Consider the following 19,860-nt stretch of genomic DNA (forward strand, 5'->3'; position numbering starts at 1 on the left):
TCCAATGGCGCGCAGAAAAAATCTTGCACACCTTCCCTTGAGGAAGGGAAATGTCTGCTCCCACAATTGAACCCTAGGAAGAAGATGGAAATAATACCAGGATTCAAAATGCAAGGGGTGACTGAAAAAGGAGGCGCTCCTTTTCATACAAGAGTTCCTGAATTAACACAGGTCAGCATTTAAAGAGCAGATTGGTAAAGGCCATAGATACCTTAAGTTTTCAGTGCAATACCAGTCTGGTACAATAGTGTATTCAGGGTTACATAAAGAGGACCTTTTGCAGGTTTGCTTATAAACAAACCTAGTGTTCAAACTTAGTTCAGTTAGTGTTCCTTCCCTTCTTCCCTTCCAAAATGGTTTGTAGTGAAGAAATTCAACAAGAGTAACAGGAACAGGTCTTAGGAAAATGCCCAGAATTCCTGATCCAAGACCGGTGGTTTCAAGTGCAGCAGGCATATCTGGCCTTGGTTGAAGATGTATTTATTGTCTGTCTTCACAGATGGCAGATGAGTAATAGATGCATTTTCTTCAATGCTTAGTTGTTTTCAAGATTTAAAGGAATGAATGAATTCATCACACCAAGAATACATTTGGTCAAAAGATGATAAACCAAGGATCAATGTGCATCACACGTTAGTTCTCTGTACCCCCTGTGAAGAGGCTTGAAATTTCTCATTCCAACCTTTGAGACTATAGCAAACTGCCATGTCTCATAGTGCTGAGTGTCATTTTCCCCTGGCAGTGTTAAAATTCCAAGTGCCCAATGCACAGACGTTATTTTAATTCTCTTGTACTGCTCTTTTAGTTCAAGTACCACTAACTAAAAACTTCAGAATTTAGAAGTCATCCTAGCCTGATTTACTCTTATGGTTACGTTCAATCAAAGTTAACTCCTGACAGTTTGCCCTTCTGAATGTTTACAAAATCCAGCCCCGGATCTATCTTTCTCACTGTTATATTCATGTTTTCATTGTGTCTTGCTTAGCTTATTAGTTTAACATTTCAATTACTTATATCCACATAGTTGCTACTCATTTATTTATAAATAGAATTGCTTAGTCCATTTGTTTTTTTATTAGGACAACACAATTCATTGTTATCCTATAACAGTCTATAATTTACTGTGAATATCCTATTTTTCATTCTGGGAGACAGCATACCTATAATTATTACCTGTTCCCATTGATGATGTCAAAATGAGAGCAACTTGAGTGTGGTAGTGATAGATATTGTGAGTAAATATGTATTTGAAAAATGGACTGTATCTCTATAGATTATTGCTATATGTCAAGACTAGCATGATACCAGTTACCTGAGTAATAATTTATAAATATTTGTTGAGAAAATAAATATATTGATTTGGCCTAGATTCTTAGGGAATTCAGAGAAGAAGGCACATCATGTCTTTCCTCTAAGACATATAGTACTGTAGGAAAAATACATACACATGAACATTACCAGGCAGTCCGGTTTAGTTCTAAGTAGCTGGAATAGGAAATATCTACAATAATTAGGAATTCTGAGCTGATACAATCTGGATAAAAATTAAGTGGTGGAGTGACACTTGAACTTCTTTGAAAAATGTGCATGGCTGGATTAGAAAAAAAAAGTTTAGAACACTTGTTTGGAAGGGCAGAAACAGACAAATCAATGTATTATAAGGTGTATATAAGTCAGAATGATAGGCTGGTGAAAATGTTGGCATAACTTTGTGTAGAAGTCTAACAAGATTCGCTTCTTTATATAACATGGGATGTACTTTCATTGAGTGTTGGGAAATTTTATGATCAAATATTATTTTATAAAAGCTTCAGAATGGAATATTACTCAACCACAAAAAAGGAAAGAAATGTTGCCATTTGCAATGACATGAATGGAGCTAGAGAGTATTATGTTAAGCGAAATAAATCAGAGGAAAAAATACTATATGATTTCACTCATATGTTGAATTTAAGAAAAAAAACACAAATGAGCACCGGGGGGGAAAAAAAAGAGAGGCAAACAAAGAAATGGACTCTCAACTACAGGGAATAGACTGATGGTTACCAGAGAGGAGGTAGGTGGGGGCTGGGTTAAAGAGGTGATGGGGATGAAGGAGTGCACTTCTTGTGATGAGCACTGTATAATGAATGTATGGGAGTGTTGAATCATTATATTATACACATGAAGCTAATATTACACTGTGTATCAACTAAATAAATTTAGGAATTTAGGAATTTAGTACATTTAGTAAATTAGGAATTTAAATAAAAACTTTTTTAAAAAGGTACCTAATAACGTTGTGCGGGGTGATTCACAGAGTGGAGAAATTGGTGACAGAAAAAATAAGAAGATGGTGACATTTTCCCATATTAATTTTAGAGCAGTAGAAATAGAACAAATGGTTGGGATGTGAAGAGATTAAAAGAGCAGTGTTGATGATGAATTTGGTATGGAGGGCAAATTCAGAACAGAAGAAACCTTGTAGGTTTTGAGGCACTTGAAAGTACAACTCCACTATTGAAAGGAATAGTACAAGTGCTTCTAAATATTCAAGTAAAATAAAAAGTTAACAGTGTGCTGAGCTCAAAGGAGCAGTGTTGAAAGTGCCTGAAAGCTGAGGGTAGCATCTTGCATGAACTTTGCAGAGAAATCCACTGTAATTCTTACCTTATTCCTTTACATGTAATATACTCTCCTCCCCCTCCACCCTGTAAACAAGTGACCTTGCTAAACTTGCTTATTAGTTCTTACAACTATTTTATAGATTCCTTTGGTTTTCTACAAAAATCATTTTATTTTGCAAATAAGGACAGTTTCTACCTTTCCTTTCTCTTCGTTTTTTTTTTAATTATTATTCACTTAATTTATTTTTTCATCTTGGTCAGTGAACTCTTTAATCCCCATCACCTATTTCACCCATTCTTCACACCCACCTTTCCTCAGCTAACCATCAGTTTGTTCTCCATACTTAAGAGTCTATTTCTTGGTTTGTCTCTCTTTTTTTCCCCTTTGCTCATTTGTTTCATTAAATTCCACATATGAATGAAACCGTATGTTATGTCTCTCTCTGACTGACTTATTTTGCTTAGCATTAAGCTCTCTAGCTCTATCCCTGTTGCTGCAAATGGCAAGATTTCATTCTAGTTATCGCTGAATAATATTCTGGGGTGTGTGTGTGTGTGTGTGTGTGTGTGTGTGTGTGTGTGTGTTTATCACTTCTTTATCCATTCATCTATTAGTGGAAACTTGGGCTGCTTCCATTGTTTGGCTATTGTAAATAATGGTGCAAAAATATAGGGGTGCATATATATTTTCTAATTAGTGTTTTCATATGCTATGGGTAAACACCCAGTAATGAAATTACTGGGTCATATGGTAATTCTAATTTTAATTTTTTGGAAACCTCCATACTGTCTTCCACAATGGCTGCACGGGTTTGCATTCCCACAAACAGTGCACAAGGGTTCCTTTTTTTTTTTTTTTTTTCCAAAAAACCTCTTCAACAATTGTTGTTTCTTTTGTTTTCTATTTTAGCCATTCTGACAGTTGTGAAGTGATATCTCACTGTAGTTTTGATTTGCATTTCCTTGATGATGAGTGATGTTGAACATCTTTTCACATGTCTGTTGACCATTGGTATGTCTTCTTTGGAGAAATGTCTGTTCATGTCTTCTGTCCATTTTTAATTGGATTATTTGTTTTTGGCGTGTTGAGTTATAATCAATTCTTTATACATTTTGGATACTAGCCCTTTATCAGATGTGTCATTTGTAAATGTCTTCTCCCATTCTGTATGCTGCCTTTTAGTTGTTGTTTCCTTCATTGTTCAGAAGCTTTTTGTTTTGATGTAGTCCCAATAGTTTATTTTTGCTTTTACTTCCTTTGCCTCAGGAGACAGATCTAGAAAAGTGTCCCTATAGCTGATGTCAGAGCTCCTGTGCTCTCTTGTAGTAATTTTACGGTTTCAGGTGTCACATTTGGGTCTTTAATCTGTTCTGACTTTATAATTTTGTGTATGGTGAAAGAAAGTGGTCCAGTTTCATTCTTTTCATGTGGCTGTCCAGTTTTCCCAATAACTGTTGTTGAAGAGATTGTCTTTTTCCCATTGTGTATTCATTCCTCCTTTGTTGAGGATTAATTGACTATCAGTTGTGGGTTTATTGCTGGGTTTTCTGTTCTATTCTGCTGATCAATGTGTCTATTTTTATGCCAGTACCATACTGTTTTAATTACTACAGTTTTGTAATGTAACTTGAAGTCTGAAATTGTGATAACCTCCAGTTTTGCTTTTCTTTTTCAAGATTGCTTCATTATTTGAGGTCTTTTGTGGTTCCATACAAATTTTAGGGGCCTTGTTCTAGCTCTGTGAAAAATGCTGTTGGTATTTTGATAGGGCTTGCACGAAATCTGTGGATTGCTTTGGGTAATATAGACATTTTAATAATATTTGTTCTTCAAACCCATGAGCATGGAATGTCTTTCCATTTATTGGTGTCTTCTTGAATTTCTTTCATCAGTGTTTTATGGTTTTCAGAGTACAGATCTTTCATGTTTTTAGTTTAGGTTATTCCTAAATATTTGTTTTTGGTGCAACTGTAAATGAGGTTGTTTTCTTAATTTCATTTTCTGGTGCTTCATTATTAGTGTATAGGAATGCAACAGATTTTTGTATATTGGTTTTGTATCCAGCGAATTTCTTGAATTGACCTATCAGTTCTAGTAGTTTTCTGATGGAGTCTTTTTTTTTTTTAAATATACTGTATTCTGTCATGTGCAAATAGTGAGAGTTTTACTTCTTCCTTACCAATTTGGATGCCTTTCATTTCTTTATGTTGTCTAATTTCTTTGGCTAGGACTTACATTACTATGTTGAATAAAAGGATTGAGAATGGACATCCTTGTCTTGTTCCTGACCTAAGGGGAAAAGCTCTGAGTTTTTCCCGAAGGCCTTTATTTTGTTGAGGTATATTCCCTCTAGACCTACTTAGGAGAGGCTTTTTATAATGAATGGATGTTGTACTTTGTCAAATGCCTTTTCTGCATCCATGGAAATGATACTTGTCCTCACTGCTGCAGGAACTGAGGTCCAACAAAACACAAGGGTTGGGAGATGTGGTGTTGACAGAGTTTGTGGTGGTCTTCTGGGAGGGGAAGGGGGCACACAATGCTAGGAATGAGACAAGCATGACTGGGAAGGGTGGATCCACTGATACAGGGGGTGGGCAAGCTTGGTGCAAGCAAGTTAGGTAAGAGTGTTGGTGCTTATTTCCCACAGGTGGCCATTGTTTATGCTGGGGGGCAGGAGAAGGAAATGGCACTTGCCAGGTCCTTTGTTCCTAAAGGGGTCTTCCCATGATTTATCTCTCTCCAGGCACCACTCTGAGATGAACAAATCAGTCTCCCTCCCATCTGCCACCAGCTTTTTTTAAACTGCTGGTTCTGTGCTGTATCTGAATGGGCTGTTTGTTGTGCTCTTTCAGGGCAAGGATTCACCTTCCTCTTGCCCTCTGGGCTCTCCTAGAGACAGAGCCCACTGATTTTTAAAACTGTATGCTTTAAGTCTTGATTCTGGCTGTAAGAATTCACAAAATTCAGCCCCCTTTCAAAGGCAAATGTTACAGGAATTTGTCTTCACTGTTTGTGGGCTCCCCAGTATGAAAGTCTGTTTTTTGCCTTTCTTCATGCCACTGGTTTTCTCCCCACTGTGGATGGCCATGGTCCATTTCATTTCACTCCCAAACCGTGTCTTCACCCTTCTTTACTTTTTTTGATGTGGCATCCCCCCTACTTTTAGTTGTGAGGTTTGTTCTGCAGTCTCTGGATCATTTTCTGGGTTATTTACACTGATGTGAATGTTATCTAGTTGTATCTGTGGGACAAGGTGAGCTTAGGGTCCTTCTACTCTGCCATCTTCCCCCAAGGTTACATGTAGGTAGTCCAGGGAGAGCAAGATTGGAACCTAGGTCTCTGGACACCTACCCAGTGCCCTTTTCCACTCTGTATGCTTTTATTTTCTTCTTCTTAATTTTACTGCATTGGCAGTTCACTTACAATGTGAACAAAGTGGTGCAAACTGATAGCTTTGCTTTATTACTGTTAGGGGATTCCAGATTAAAAAATACTTTAATATTGTTTTCACCTATAATATAAAGAAAGAATTCAGTTGTTCACTACTACATATAAGGCTAGCTGGAGGATTTTGTAAAATATTTCTTATTAAGATGAGGAAGATACCTTCTATTCCCAGTTTTCTGAAAATTGTTTTCATTAAAGGTGTTGAATTTTGTCAAGTATATTTTTTGCATCTCTTTATGCATTTTTGCATATCTAAATATATACCTTTATTTTAAAATGGTATACGACATTAATTGATTTATAAATGTTGAAATAACACTTTATTCCTTCAATAACTTCACTTTCTCAAGGTGTATAATCCTTTTTAGATGTTGTATCTATGTTCATGAGAAATAATAGTATGTAGTTTTCTATTCTTTTGTGATATCTTTGTCTGCCTTTGGCATAAGGTAATGCTAGCCTGAGTTGGGAAATAGTTCTCCTGTTTTCTGTCATGACATAAACAAAAATAATCCTGAAATTGCACGATATGCACTGTATACATGGTATATCTATAATCTAGTGCAGTTTAACTTAATCTCTCTTCTAGTCAATAGTATCTTAACTGGGTTTTTGCTCCCACTCTTATTCTCTTACAGTCTGTACCTCATCATCTCACTCTCTTCTTCAGTACACTCTCATGGCTTGCTATCTTGCTTACAACAATATCCTAATTCTTTATGTGCCCTAGGGCATACCATGGGACTAAGTTTCTGCCCAACTCTCTGACCTGCTTTCAAAATGATCTTTATCTTGCTCATTCCACTTCAGTCATTCTAGTCTTCTTGCCTTTCCTCAAATATGCTAACTGTATTCCTACCTTAACAACTTTATACTCACTATTCTGTTTTTGTTTTGATCAAATTATCTTATCCATTGTTCTCTCACTTCTGTTATGATTCTAATCCATCCTCAGAAAGGATGTACCTGACTCTCCTATTAACATTTTTCTAGTCTGTCCTCTTTATTCTCTATTGTGTTGCCCATTTTAGTTCATAGCACTTACCACCTCCAATATCTTAAGTATTTATTTGCAAATAATTTCCTTCCTCTTTCCTGTATGAAAGTCTGAACTCCATGAAGTTTGGAACTTGGTCTCTCTTGTTAATCACCCTATTTCAAAGTACCTAAATAAATACCGGAGACATTTTTCAATAAATATTTATTGAATACAGGAATGAATTATTATACATTGCAATGATTATTGTAAAAGAAATATAAGGAGCTATTAGAGAAAATGGAGGGAGTTCTTCAGATTAAATACTCAAAGGAATCTCTTGGGTAAGGTGGCATTTAATGTGAAGGAGTTATTCTAGCAAATACTAGAAGGATGACTCTTTCAGACAGAGCTATAGCAAATAAAAATGCCCTTAGGTATGGAAAATCTTGCGGAGCTTGAAAGAATTTGATAAGATCATTGTACTTAGAGCATAAGAAATAAAGGAGAGAGGAATGAAGTGAGGTTAAAGGGAAAGTATAAAAAAAAATTCAACTTCTTGCAGATCAGTTTAAGAGTGTTATCCTAAGTACTTAAGAAGTCAATGGAAAGATTTTGAAAGTAGACTAAGAAGACTTTCACTTTAGATATTAAGGAATGTGCTGCAAATATAGCATTCAAGGGGCGCCTGAGTGGCTCAGTCAGTTGAGCATCAGACTTTGGCTCAGGTCATGATCTCATTGTTCTTGAGTTCGATCCCTGAGTTGGGCTTTGTGCTAACAGCTCAGAACCTGCAGCCTGCTTTGGATTCTGTGTCTTCCTCTCTCCCTACCTCTTTCCTGCTCATTCTCTATTTCTCTCTTAAAAATAAGTAAGTGTTGAAAAAATTTAAATAACATTCAGGAACTGCATTGATGATCTTGAACCTCTCCCTATTTTCTGTTTACCCCATGACCTTGAAATAGTGAATCTTGACACTGGATAAGGATATGAGTCTAATTTGACAGTCCAATCATTGGTATTATCTGGAAGGTCCATGAAAAAAAATAAAATCAAACATTTAGCAATGGAGTAGAGACACTGGGGGAGGGTTGTCTGAGAAAGAATAACCGGATAATCAAGAGGAGAATTTTCCAAGCATTATGGAGCCAAGAAAAGTGTTTTTTTTTTTAATGCACTTTTTATTTTGGAGTATTTTTAGATTTATAGACATTTTGCTAAGATAGTGCAGAGAATTCCTATATACTTTTCACCCAGTTTCAGTTTCCCCTCATGTTATCATCTTGTATAACCCTAGGACATTTGTCAAGAATAAGAAAGAGACATTACTATCAAAAACAATTCAGACCCTATTCAGATTTCACCACTTTTTCCATTAAAGACCTTTTTGTGTTCCAGAATCTGATCTGAGAGACCACGTTCCATTTAGTTCTCATGTTTTCTTAGTCTCCTCTTGTCTGTAATGGTTTCTCAGAATTTCCTTATCGCTCATAATTTTTACATGAGCAACAGATAATATAATCATAGATTATGTAACTTTTTAATCCTTTGATGAAAGAAATTTCTGTAAAATAAAAAGTAGATCCAAGAGAAAAAGACTCCTTATTACTTGGAATCAAGTTTGTAGCCAACATGCTGACAATATCTTTACTAATGTCACATCTAAGTAGATAGTGTGGCCCTTCTCTACTTAGCCCCCCTCAGTCTGTATTGGGTATTTAATAAATTTTATCTTTACAATAGCAGGAAGCCTTGCAACTGTCCTTGGGAAGACTATGGGCACAGGATAGTGTTTTCTTCAAATCATTACAGTTTTGATATTTATCTTCATACTTGCAAACATTGGCTGAAATAAAAACAAAGAAATTAGTTCATTATAATTTTCCTCTATAGCAGCAACACAAACAATACATTCAATGCAAGTGGGGAGAACACAATTGAAAAAACAAGTTGGCATCATTACACTATGATGTCAAGGGACACATTAATCCACCACTTCTTTTAAAATTTGAGCTTTTTGAAATGTTTCTAAGATGAATTGACCTACTTTTCTTCCTCAGAAAACAAAATAAAATAAATGTAAATGAGTCTCTAAAATTGCACTGTCCAGAATTGTAGCCTTTAGCCATGAGGTTGTTTAAATTTAAACTTAAATTAATTAAAATTAAATAAAATTAAGAAAATACATTTTCAGGTTATCAGTGACACATATTACATTCCCAGTGCTCCATGACCAATCTGACTAGTGGCTACTTTACAGGACAGTGCAAAGAGTGAACATTTCCATCATTGCAAAAAGTTATATTAGACACTGTTGCTCCATATAGATGCTAGAGCCACTAGTTTTTATTTCAAGAATAATAAACCATTATGAGAAGATGTGGATACAAAAATGGGAGGGAATTTTACTACAATTATCTGACATTTCCACTTTGAAGTCCCTCAGTGGCCACAAACTCAATTAACTCTCAAACTAAATTCATCACTTTACCTGCAAACTTGGCATTCCTTTGGAGTCCCTCCCCAACTCCCAGCTCAACTCCCCCAGTATCAGAGAAATGAAACTTAACTACTAAATAATTCAAACCAGATACTGGGAATCAATATGAACTCATGGCTGTCTACTTTTTATCAGCACTCAACAAATGCAAGTAACAAACAGTAGCCATTCTACTTCTTTCCTGTCATTCATTACTGTCCACTTCTCTTCATTCATTTTGTCCTAATGCAGTAAAAACATCCATTTGGCTTTTGAACCCATGTTTTCAACAGTCTCCAAGCTGGCTTGAATCCACTTGTTTCTCCATACTACTGCCAGATCTTGATAAAACACAATTCTGACTTCATCACTCTTCTGTTTAAAAATCTTTCAATTGGTTGCTCATTACTAACAGGATAAATTCCAAACCCATTAACAAATAGTATTCATCAGATGTGTAAGTATTTTATTTAATTGATGTATAGCTTTGATATCATCAATATTCTGAATTGGAACTATACAATTGAGAATGTATACAGTTTAGTATACTGAGAATGCTACAGTTTAGTCTGGTGAATGCATCTGAAAGGTAAAAATCTCAGATAATGGGTCCATTATACTATTCATAATAATTTAATGACATATCCCAACCAAACAAAAATACCAACTCTTAGTATTTATATTCATAACAACACTGAAAATGAGATATATGACACTAAATGTAGTCCTTTTGCTAAAATATTTTTTAGACTTCTGTGAGTTAATATTGCTATACAAGGATTTGATTGACATTTTAAAAGTATATAAAAATTACTAACAACACAAGTGCAAATGGTTATTAAATTAAACTTGATTATTCTAACTATACTATGGGAAAAATGAATTTAGTATAAAGAACTCATTGGTGTATAAGAAATGTTTGGTGTCTGGACTGAACCATATCTGTGATCTCATACCTTTATGTTTGTACATATTTTCTCTTTTTAAAATGCAATAATGAAATTTTGCTACAATTACATTAATTTTGACAGGAAAAATATTCAATTACAATGAATATTTTCACAGAAACATTTTTATATATGCCAATAGGTAATGAGTCCAACATAAGCACAAATATACATTGATGGTAGATATTTCTTTAGGATATATATGGTTACAGGGTTTTAGTTACAAATAAATATAGATACTGGCTTGTGTACATTTTTTGATTAAACACCCTCTGTTGAATATTTTTTGTCTTTTGCATGAGGGAATTGCTTAAGTTGGTTTACAATCAGAAGATTTTCTAATTCTTTTTTTCATGTTTATTTATTTATTTTGATGGAGAGACATAGAGAGAAAGAGAAAGAGAGAGAGAGAGAGAGAGAGAGAGAGAGAGAAACCTGAGCAGGATCCACGCTGTCAGCCTGGCATGGGGCTTGACCTGAAATCATGACTTGATCCAAAATCAAGAGTCAGATGCTTAACTGACAGAGCCATTCAGATGCCTGAATTTTCCTAATTATTAAAAAAAAAAGGTCAGTCCATTTTATTAGATGTACTAGCAAGTTAATGACTTCAAACTTACTGCATAGTCCATTGTCACAGTCATGAGGGCAGCTGGCACAAGGCTTTCCTTCTAGGTAGGGTGTATTTATCTTGTTAAGATGATTACCACTGAAATTTGAAATACAAAGTGTCAAACATTTTTCATTTTTCAGTTTAGTTTATGCTACTAGGGTGGCACCTATCACCACAAATACCTGAGTATTTATTCAGTGTTTTTAATCATGTCAAATAACTGAAAAACTAAAATTCCGAAAATGTACTCAGATACCAATGTAAAGTAAGAAAATAACTCACACATTCACTTACTTCCTTGACCATAATCTCCCAGCCTGAGACACTGAAATGGGATAAATGGGCTCTAAAATATTTGGAGTATATTTCAACATGGCAACATTCTTTCTCACCCAGAAGATGTGGTCAATTGCTAAAGCAATGTACCCCAAGGTGCTGGCTGGTGATAAAACATATTTCTTAGAGAGACAGCAAGTTCCTGGGAAAGAAAGGGTTGCCATAGGGAAAATGCTTAAAGTTACATGTAATTTTACATTTAAAAAAGAAAATATGATAATTTTTAAATATGAACTAGAGAAGGTAAAGCCCAGGATGCTTTTGGCCTCTAGATGGGGGTGATGATTTTCAAGTGATTTTTGGTGTGTTGTATTTGGGAGTAGGGGTGACAGGAAGATTTTTGAATGTCTAGAGGTTTTGTGTGTAAGATTTTAATACTTAAAAAAGAGGGAATTGTAGAAAAATGGTTTTATTAACACTAATCGCTAAGGTATATTGGTTTTACAGTAACTAGTCTACCCCTCGTTGGTGAATATTATTCGATTGGCCGTTATTATCTGAAAATATAAGACAGTCAAAATCTCGATTGCTCCAAGTAGGCCGACAACACAACGCCATGCATCTAAATCTCAGCCCCTGCACAGAATATACCCGAATGTGTGTAAGCCCCTGGAAAAATGTGAAATAGACACAAATATGTTCTGGAAGTTCTCTCACCCCTGCTTTCCCTCATTATTCACTCCAACTCTCATTTCAGATACCTGGCATCAGATCCTCCTTTCTTAGAGCCAGACAGTGACTTTAGATGCATTCTCCTAGGAACTTTTCAATTCTTTCTACTAAACCCTAATAGGTCCTTGCAGGAAAATGACATTGGGAGTCATACTTTTCAAACAGGAGATCCATATACTTGGGTTATCTACAGTCTCAAAATAAAGCCTGAAGATACCTTGGTTTTAGGGGTCCCCCTGTCCCCGATGGCAAGGAATTTCAAACATTTAAAGAAATTAAGGTTAACAGATATGTTGAGACTAGATCTTCAGTATATCCACAGAATTTATTCTGGGTAAGTTCAAACATAATCTTTGATGAAAGAACACATTTCCTGCTGCAAGTCAGGACCTTAAAGGATGGTTCATTATGGAGATTTTGTGCAAACTTCTGAAAAACAAGGGTTAAGGATGTTCTTCTCTCCTGGACTCTGAAATACATTAAAGATCTCTTGAAAAAACCTTTGAGAGCCAATGAATGAATCATCTGTGATGGTAATAGCATAGGTAGCATTTTAGATAAGCAGGGGTGGGAACATTTTAGCAGAAAGAGCTGAAATCACAATCAGCCATTCCCAGTTTCCCAGTCCATCCCTTGCTTAACCATCAAGCTGCCACCTTCCTAGAGTATGAAGTTAGTGAGAACCAATGACATCAAATCCACAGAAATGCACACTACCCATGCTCATTGATTAGCTGTGAGCCCAAGGGAAAGGTCACTGAGAGAAAAGATGTCACTCTGTAATTGGGGGAAATAGAGTTTCAGATTTTACACTTGGAACTGAAAACCTGGTGTATTCTCTGATAAATTGAATGTATCTCAACTTAAAAGGCATTTCCAAAGACACAATTCCTTCTTTTTATTGAAATATTCTTTGTATTGTAGTTTGTTCAATATACGAAAATTTCAAAATATTAAATTGCAGATGGGATTATTGGCATTCAGCTCTAAAGCGTATACTTACGCAGGACAATATTGGCAAACATAGTAATATTTCAGAATATCTTGATTGGGACAATAGGCAACTCCACATCCAACGTGGTAAGAGGAGTACCAGACAACCTACAAATCCGGAAGGGAACATAGGAGAGTACATGAAAGAGGGAAAATATTGAAAAACAAATAGTACCAATTGTAAAACTGAAAAAAAAAAAGTTATCATTATGGTATTGCCTTGTGGAAATATTTAGTTCAATTATTGAAGCAAATCACACATTTTAAAATACTGAATTTTCATATACATTCCTCACTTTATGCATCTATAATGTTGGGAAAATACAGGGTGTGCTTCCCTATGAAGAGTTCTGCCAGCCAAGGAATAAATGACAGCTTTAGATGAAGTACGGGCCAACACCAAGGCTACTAGGTATACTCACATTCTCACGCAAATTGAACATGGGTTGGTCATAATTTGGAGAAGCTTTCTATATTAGAACATTTGTGGCAGAAGTATTTTAATTTGTTTTCCTTACCTGGGTATAATGTCCAACAACTGCACCAGCAGTCTTTGCTCCCTTACCATAGATAAAATTGTCCTTCTCATCATACCAGTTTTGGATTGGGGCTGACCATGACTTAGGGTGAGATGACATATAGAGATTCTCACCACAGTTTGTACCTAAGGAGAACCAGATCACAATGAAGCAATAAAGCATGCCATGGCAAAAGAAATTAACTAAATGAACACAAAGATGTTGCCTTTCAAACAGTGCCTATGCTTGCCAACTCTTAACACGTAATAAAACAGCTTCTGTCCTTACCAACTATTAAGCTGAATAGAAGACAAATCTGTCTACCACATTGAGGCTGACCCGAACATGCAAAATTTTGAATAGGTTGAGAAGATCTTATGCTTTAAAAACCCTTCTCCTTTTGGGGTGTCAGAGATGCATTCTTTTCCATGCAAAATTCTTCACATGTGTAATGTTTCCTGTAGTCTCAGCTTTGTATTGTAAGCATGCAAAGGGTAATGACCAACTTTTATTCTTTTTTTTCTTCTTCATGCCTACTTTCACCAGATACTTTTCATATATTGGACCATGAGTAAATGTTTATGGTATGATTTTTGTGTGAACTTGGAAAAAATGTTCTACAGGTAGTCTTTAAGAGTCCCAATTAAGAGGGAACTGACATCAGGGGAGATGGCAGTTTTCAAAGTTTTTGGATCCTCCCTTAATCAATAAATTAGAATGTCATCAGACCAAATCTTCCTCAGAGAAGTAGGTAAGAAGAGCCTTGCAGAGGGTCACATCAGCAAGATGGTGGCGTAGGAAGCCCTGGAGTCTCCTTCCCCCGACAAACACACTGATTCAGCAACAATTCCCAAAAAAATTGCCCTTGTGAGAAATCCAAAACTAATTGCAAGGCTTCTATACCCTGGGAGAATATGAACCAGACAAACTGAAGCCTGTAGGGAAATTAGGACACCTTCTTGCTAGAATGCCTACCCGCAGCACAGTTTCTGCCATATAATCAGGAAGAGATCCCGTATCTCCCAGCTTCTCCCAGGGGAAGGAAAGAGTTGGTTCATTTGTCCAGCCCCCCAACCTTTCCTTAAGGAAAACTCCCAGACGGTTGGCTTCTGTCTTGCTAGTCTTGGAGCTCTGATTGTCAGACACAGGCTAGCCATCCGGAGGAAAATGGAGATGGTGGTTGGGACTGGTAGATATCACATCTCCTCCCCATGGCTTAGCACAGAGCAAGCAAATGAAAAATCTTAGCTCTCAGCTTCTTTTTTCTGAGGAAGCAAAGAGTTGATTGGTGTGTCCAATGCTATTTCCCCAGGGCTTCCCAAAAATCTGACATCTCTCTTGCCAGTCTTGGAGCTTTGATGGCTTTGGCACAGTGTTGCCCCCCTGGAGGGAGAACACAGATGGTGTTTTGTATTGGTAGATGCCATGGCTCCTCTCTTCAGCTCAGAAAAGAGCAAGCGAACAAATACCACAGCTACCTGGTTCTCCCTGGGGGGTAGGGGTGGGGGAAGAGTTGGTCTGGGTATCCAATGCCACAAACTTTCCAGAGGCTGCCCCAAAGCCTGGCTTCTGACTTGTGTCTCTGAGAATGCGAACTAGACCCAGCATAATCTAGTTCCCTGGGGCAAATGAGAACAGATAGAGGTTTGGGCTGGCAGTAGCCATAGACTCTCTTGGTTCAGCACAGAGTGAGCAGATAAAAAACCCTAGCTCCTAGCCTTTCCATGAGAAAGCAAGAATTGGATGGGATGACTAAATCTCCATCTTTTATGGGGGCTGCCTGAGGAACTGACTAAAGATCTTTTGTGAACACAGTCAACTTGAGCAGACACTTCTCCAAGGAATATGTACAACCAGCCAACAGGTATATAAATGACTTTGGGTAACATAGATATTTTAACAATATTAATTCTTCTCAATGGGCAAAAAACCCCACTCTCTTCAAGAAGTGATGATGACAAAATTGGACAGCCACATGGAGAAGAGTAACTTTGGACACCTAAATTACACCACACACAAAAATTACCTCAAAATAGATTAAAGACTTAAACATATGACCTGAAATAGTAAAACTCCTAGAAGAAAATATAGGGAAAAAGCTCTTTGACATTGATCTTAGCAATGAATTCCTGAATGTGACACTAAAAATATAAGCAACAAAAGCTAAAATAAATAAGTAGAACTGCACAAAATGAAAAAGCTCTGCAAAATAAAAGAAACAATCAACAAAGTGAAAAAGCAACCTGTGGAAACAGTGAAAACATTTGCCTAGCATATAACTGATAAGGAGTTAACTTTCAAAGTATATAAAGAACTCACATAACCCAATAGCAAAAATTAACCCAATTTAAAACTGGGCAGAAGATTTGTTTTTGTTTTGTTTTGTTTTCTGTATATTTTTTTATCATTTTTCATTTAGCATTTTATTTATTTTATTTTATTTTATTTTATTTTAATTAATTAATTAATTTATTTTTCCAACATAGTTAACATATAGTGTTATATTAGTTTCAGGTGTACAATATACTTATTCAACAAGTCCATACATAACCCTGTGCTCATCAAGACAAGTGCCCTCCTTAATCCCTATCCCCTGTTTCACCCATTCCCCATCTCCACCCCACGGTAACCATTCGTTTTTTTCTCTATAGTTAAGAATCGTTTTCTTAGTTTCTCTCTCTCTCTCTCTCTCTCTCTCTCTCTCTCTCTCTCTCTCTCTCCTTTTCTCTTTTTACTTGTTTGTTTGTTTCTTAAATTCCACATATGAGTGAAATCATATAGTGTTTGTCTCTTTGGGACTGATTTTACTTAGCATTATACTCTTTAGCCTCATCCATGTTGTTGCAAATGGCAAAACTTTTTTATGGCTGAGTTATATATATATATATATATATATTTCTTTTCTTTGCACATTCATATATATATATTTCTTTTCTTTGCACATTCATCTATCAATGGACACTTGGGCTGCTTCCATAATTTGACTATTGTAAATAATGCTGCTCTAAACATAGGGATGTATGTATCCCTTTGAATTAGCGTTTTTGTAGTTTTTAGATAAACAGCCAGTAGTGCAATTACTGGATTACAAAGTAGTTTTATTTTTAACTTTCAAGGAACTTTCATACTGTTTTCCACAGTGCCTGCACTACTTTGCATTCCCAACAGTGCACAGGGTTTACTTTTTCCCACATCCTCTCCAACACTTGTTGTTTCTTGTGTGTTTTATTTTAGCTATTCTGACGGGTGTGAGGTGATGTCTTGCATTTCTCTGATGATGAGTGATGTTGAGCATCTTTTCATGTGTCTGTTGGCCATCTGTATGTCTTCTTTGGAAAAGTGTCTCTTCATGTTTTCTGCCCATTTTTTGAGCAGAAGACATGAACAGACTTTTCTCCAAAGAAGGCATACAGATGACTAACATGTATGTGAAAAAGGTGTTCAACATTACTAATCATCACAAAAATGTAAATCAAAATCATGAGATATCACCTTACATCTGTCAGAATGTCTATTATCAAAAAAACAAAAGACAGCAAGTAATGGTAGGGATGTAGAGAAAGTGGAATCATAAACACTGCTGGTGAGAATGAAAAATAGTGTGGTTGCTGTGGAAAACAATATGAAGGTTCCTCAAAAAATTGAATGTAGAACTACAAAATGATCCAGCAACACCACTTCTTGAGTATTAAAGAATTGAAATCAGGATCTTGAAGAGATATTAGCACACTCATGTTCATTGCAACACTATTTACAATAGCCAATATTTGGAAACAATCTAAATGTCCATGGACAAAGGAATGGATGACAAGATAAGATAGATACATACAATGGAATATCATTCATCTTTAAAAAAGGAAGCCGTTTTGCAACATGTGATAACACGGGTGAAACTTGAGGACATTATGTTAAGTGAAATATGCAGTCACAGATAGACAACTACAAGCATGAATACATTTATATGAAGTATCTAAAAGAGTCAAATTCATAGAATCAAAGAGTGCAATGGTAGTGGCTGGGGATGAGGGAAAAGAGAAATGGGAACTTACTAATCAATAAATTTCAGGTAAGCAAAGTGAATAAATTCTAGCTATCTGCTGTATAACATTGTACCTGAAGTCAACAGCATTGTATAGTACACTTAAAAATTTGTCAAGAATGTAGGTCTCATGTGCTTAAGTGTTCTTAAGCACTGTTGCTGTAATAAAATTAATTTAGAAAAAGAATGAAATGCCTTGAAGCCCAGAAACATTTTCCTATCATTTCAGGCCTCATTTAATATTAACATTTTGGTGGATTAAAATATAATGTTTACATGCTGCTTAAAGAGAGTATAAAATATTCTTGGGAATTTTCTTTAATATGGAAGGAAAGAAACTAAGAATCTAACAGAACTTGATGTTAAGACCATTTGTTTTAAGCTTCTACTGAATGTAGTTACCTAATTTCATTATAATTTTGGCATCAGCAATATAAATAACAGTAGTTCTACTGAAGTTACAAGTAATTATTCACTACTTTCCAATTGGGTTTGCCTGTCATGCTTAATAATGTAAATAAATATTTTATGAACAGTTTATGCACAGAAGTTTTCTCCAATAGTTTTTCTAATTCTTGGAAGTTATATATATTTTTGCATATAACATTATTCTATGCATTATAGGTACACAGTCTATATAAAGAACTTGACTATCAAAAACTAAAAACTGAATCAACATACACAAAATATTAATCATGATTTAAAAAGTTTAGGTATGTTTACAGCAAAGTTCAGGAAAAATTCAACATAATCCAGTATATCTTATGAATACAAAATGAGGAGATATCAAAACACCAAACAGCTGCACAATATCACAAAAAAGGGCAGTGGATCAGAGATCAATAAACCTGCCCAAAGCATGAAACTCTCCAGTAAGGACACTTCAGATTGTGTCTTGGGGAAGTCATTCCTCCCCTGTCCTTATCTTATAATTTCTAAAATTGGAGAAATGATGATTCATGACCTGTTTATTCATGAGCTGGTTCAGAGTGATAAATGAAGTATTGCTTCAGAAATTCTTGGCATAATGCAATCAACAAGCCCAAAATGTATCTATAATGATCCCTCCCTATACAGATACTTTGATTTTAAAAAGAGCAAAATTTATTCACTAAGTCTTTTTTCAGCATCCCTGAATGTCCCATTCTATTTGATTTTTCTAATATTATTTTATTATTCATTTATTCCACAGATATTTGCTCATTTACATACTGGTTTTTCGGTCCTTTGCATTGCTGTGTTCTAAAGTGCACTTGTTTGCCCATTTTTGGGCATTTGCTGCTGCTTCTCTGCTCCATTCCTAAATGTCACAAGAAAAAAAATGCACTTAAAGATTCAACTCCAATAGAGCATATGCTTTATAGTCTGATTGGTAGACTGATTTGCACTATTTTAAAAGCTTCTATAGATATATTCTGTAATTGTCTTTGGTATGAAGGATCTTTTTGTTAGTTGTGTGTGTGTGTGTGTGTGTTTATGGGCCCCAGTGCCAATTTCCACGTGAAACGAAGTTCATAAATGATGTGTCTAGTGAGAGAAACACCTAATACAATAACACTGACAATTATGATAGGAGAGGAAACACACCTAGGATTTTTAGTAATAGTGCTACTCTAAATACTCATCAAATATATTGAAGTATTTAAATTATACTTCAATAGTAATAAACTGGCCTAGATTATTCCCAATTCCACTCACAGCCCATTGCATTCAAATGGGAGAGATCTAGCTTTTATGGATTATGCCTTGGAAAGTGGACTGTTATTTACTCTTAATGGCACTGATTTTGAAGGAAACGGGACTCCTTTATTTTAGACTAGGGAAGACAGTGAACAAGAAGTGTAATGGCTTCACATTTGATGTCTGAAGATTTGGCTTCTAATTTTGCCTTCCCAACCTAATAGCCCTTGACAAATTATTTAACCATATAAAGGAAAATTAATTTCTGTCCTGTCCATAACACAGCTCAAATGAAATAGCAAAATAGAAGCAAAATTCTGTAAACACAAGGTACTTAAGAGATGTCAGTTACCAGCTCCCTGCTCTTATCGTGACTTGTCACATCACTAGCCTTTATCACTGCCTCTTACCATCTTTAGCATGTTGCTGGCAGGTGGAGAGACTGATCTCCTTAGTTCATTGTGTTTATCTACAATCTCTTTTTGGACTTGTGTTCGAGTAGTTGACAAAGCAGCAAAGGATGGATCCTAAAGAGAAATAATATTATGGT

General features: G+C 35.7%; 1 protein-coding gene and 1 long non-coding RNA gene across 2 annotated transcripts in view; one reads left to right on the plus strand and one right to left on the minus strand.

The window, feature by feature from the left end:
• The window catches only part of LOC121029566 (uncharacterized), a 24,661-nt gene continuing 4,801 nt past the window's right edge, over positions 1-19,860 (plus strand). The window contains exon 1 of the long non-coding RNA XR_005789772.1: positions 1-171. This is a non-coding gene — a long non-coding RNA (uncharacterized LOC121029566). The remainder of the gene's footprint in view (positions 172-19,860) is intronic.
• LOC121029564 (cysteine-rich secretory protein 2-like) overlaps positions 8,194-19,860 on the minus strand; it is a 26,548-nt gene continuing 14,881 nt past the window's right edge. Inside the window, exons 3-8 of the mRNA XM_040473740.1 lie at positions 19,721-19,837; positions 18,843-18,930; positions 13,592-13,737; positions 13,084-13,181; positions 11,080-11,168; positions 8,194-8,879 (exon numbers count right to left, since the gene is read on the minus strand). Coding sequence (XP_040329674.1) covers positions 8,752-8,879; positions 11,080-11,168; positions 13,084-13,181; positions 13,592-13,737; positions 18,843-18,930; positions 19,721-19,837 — 666 coding nt within the window. The 3' untranslated portion in view covers positions 8,194-8,751. The remainder of the gene's footprint in view (positions 8,880-11,079; positions 11,169-13,083; positions 13,182-13,591; positions 13,738-18,842; positions 18,931-19,720; positions 19,838-19,860) is intronic.

This window comes from Herpailurus yagouaroundi, unplaced genomic scaffold (genome assembly GCF_014898765.1).
Source record: "Herpailurus yagouaroundi ecotype Mexico unplaced genomic scaffold, PumYag 139, whole genome shotgun sequence".
Taxonomy (NCBI): domain Eukaryota; kingdom Metazoa; phylum Chordata; class Mammalia; order Carnivora; family Felidae; genus Herpailurus; species Herpailurus yagouaroundi.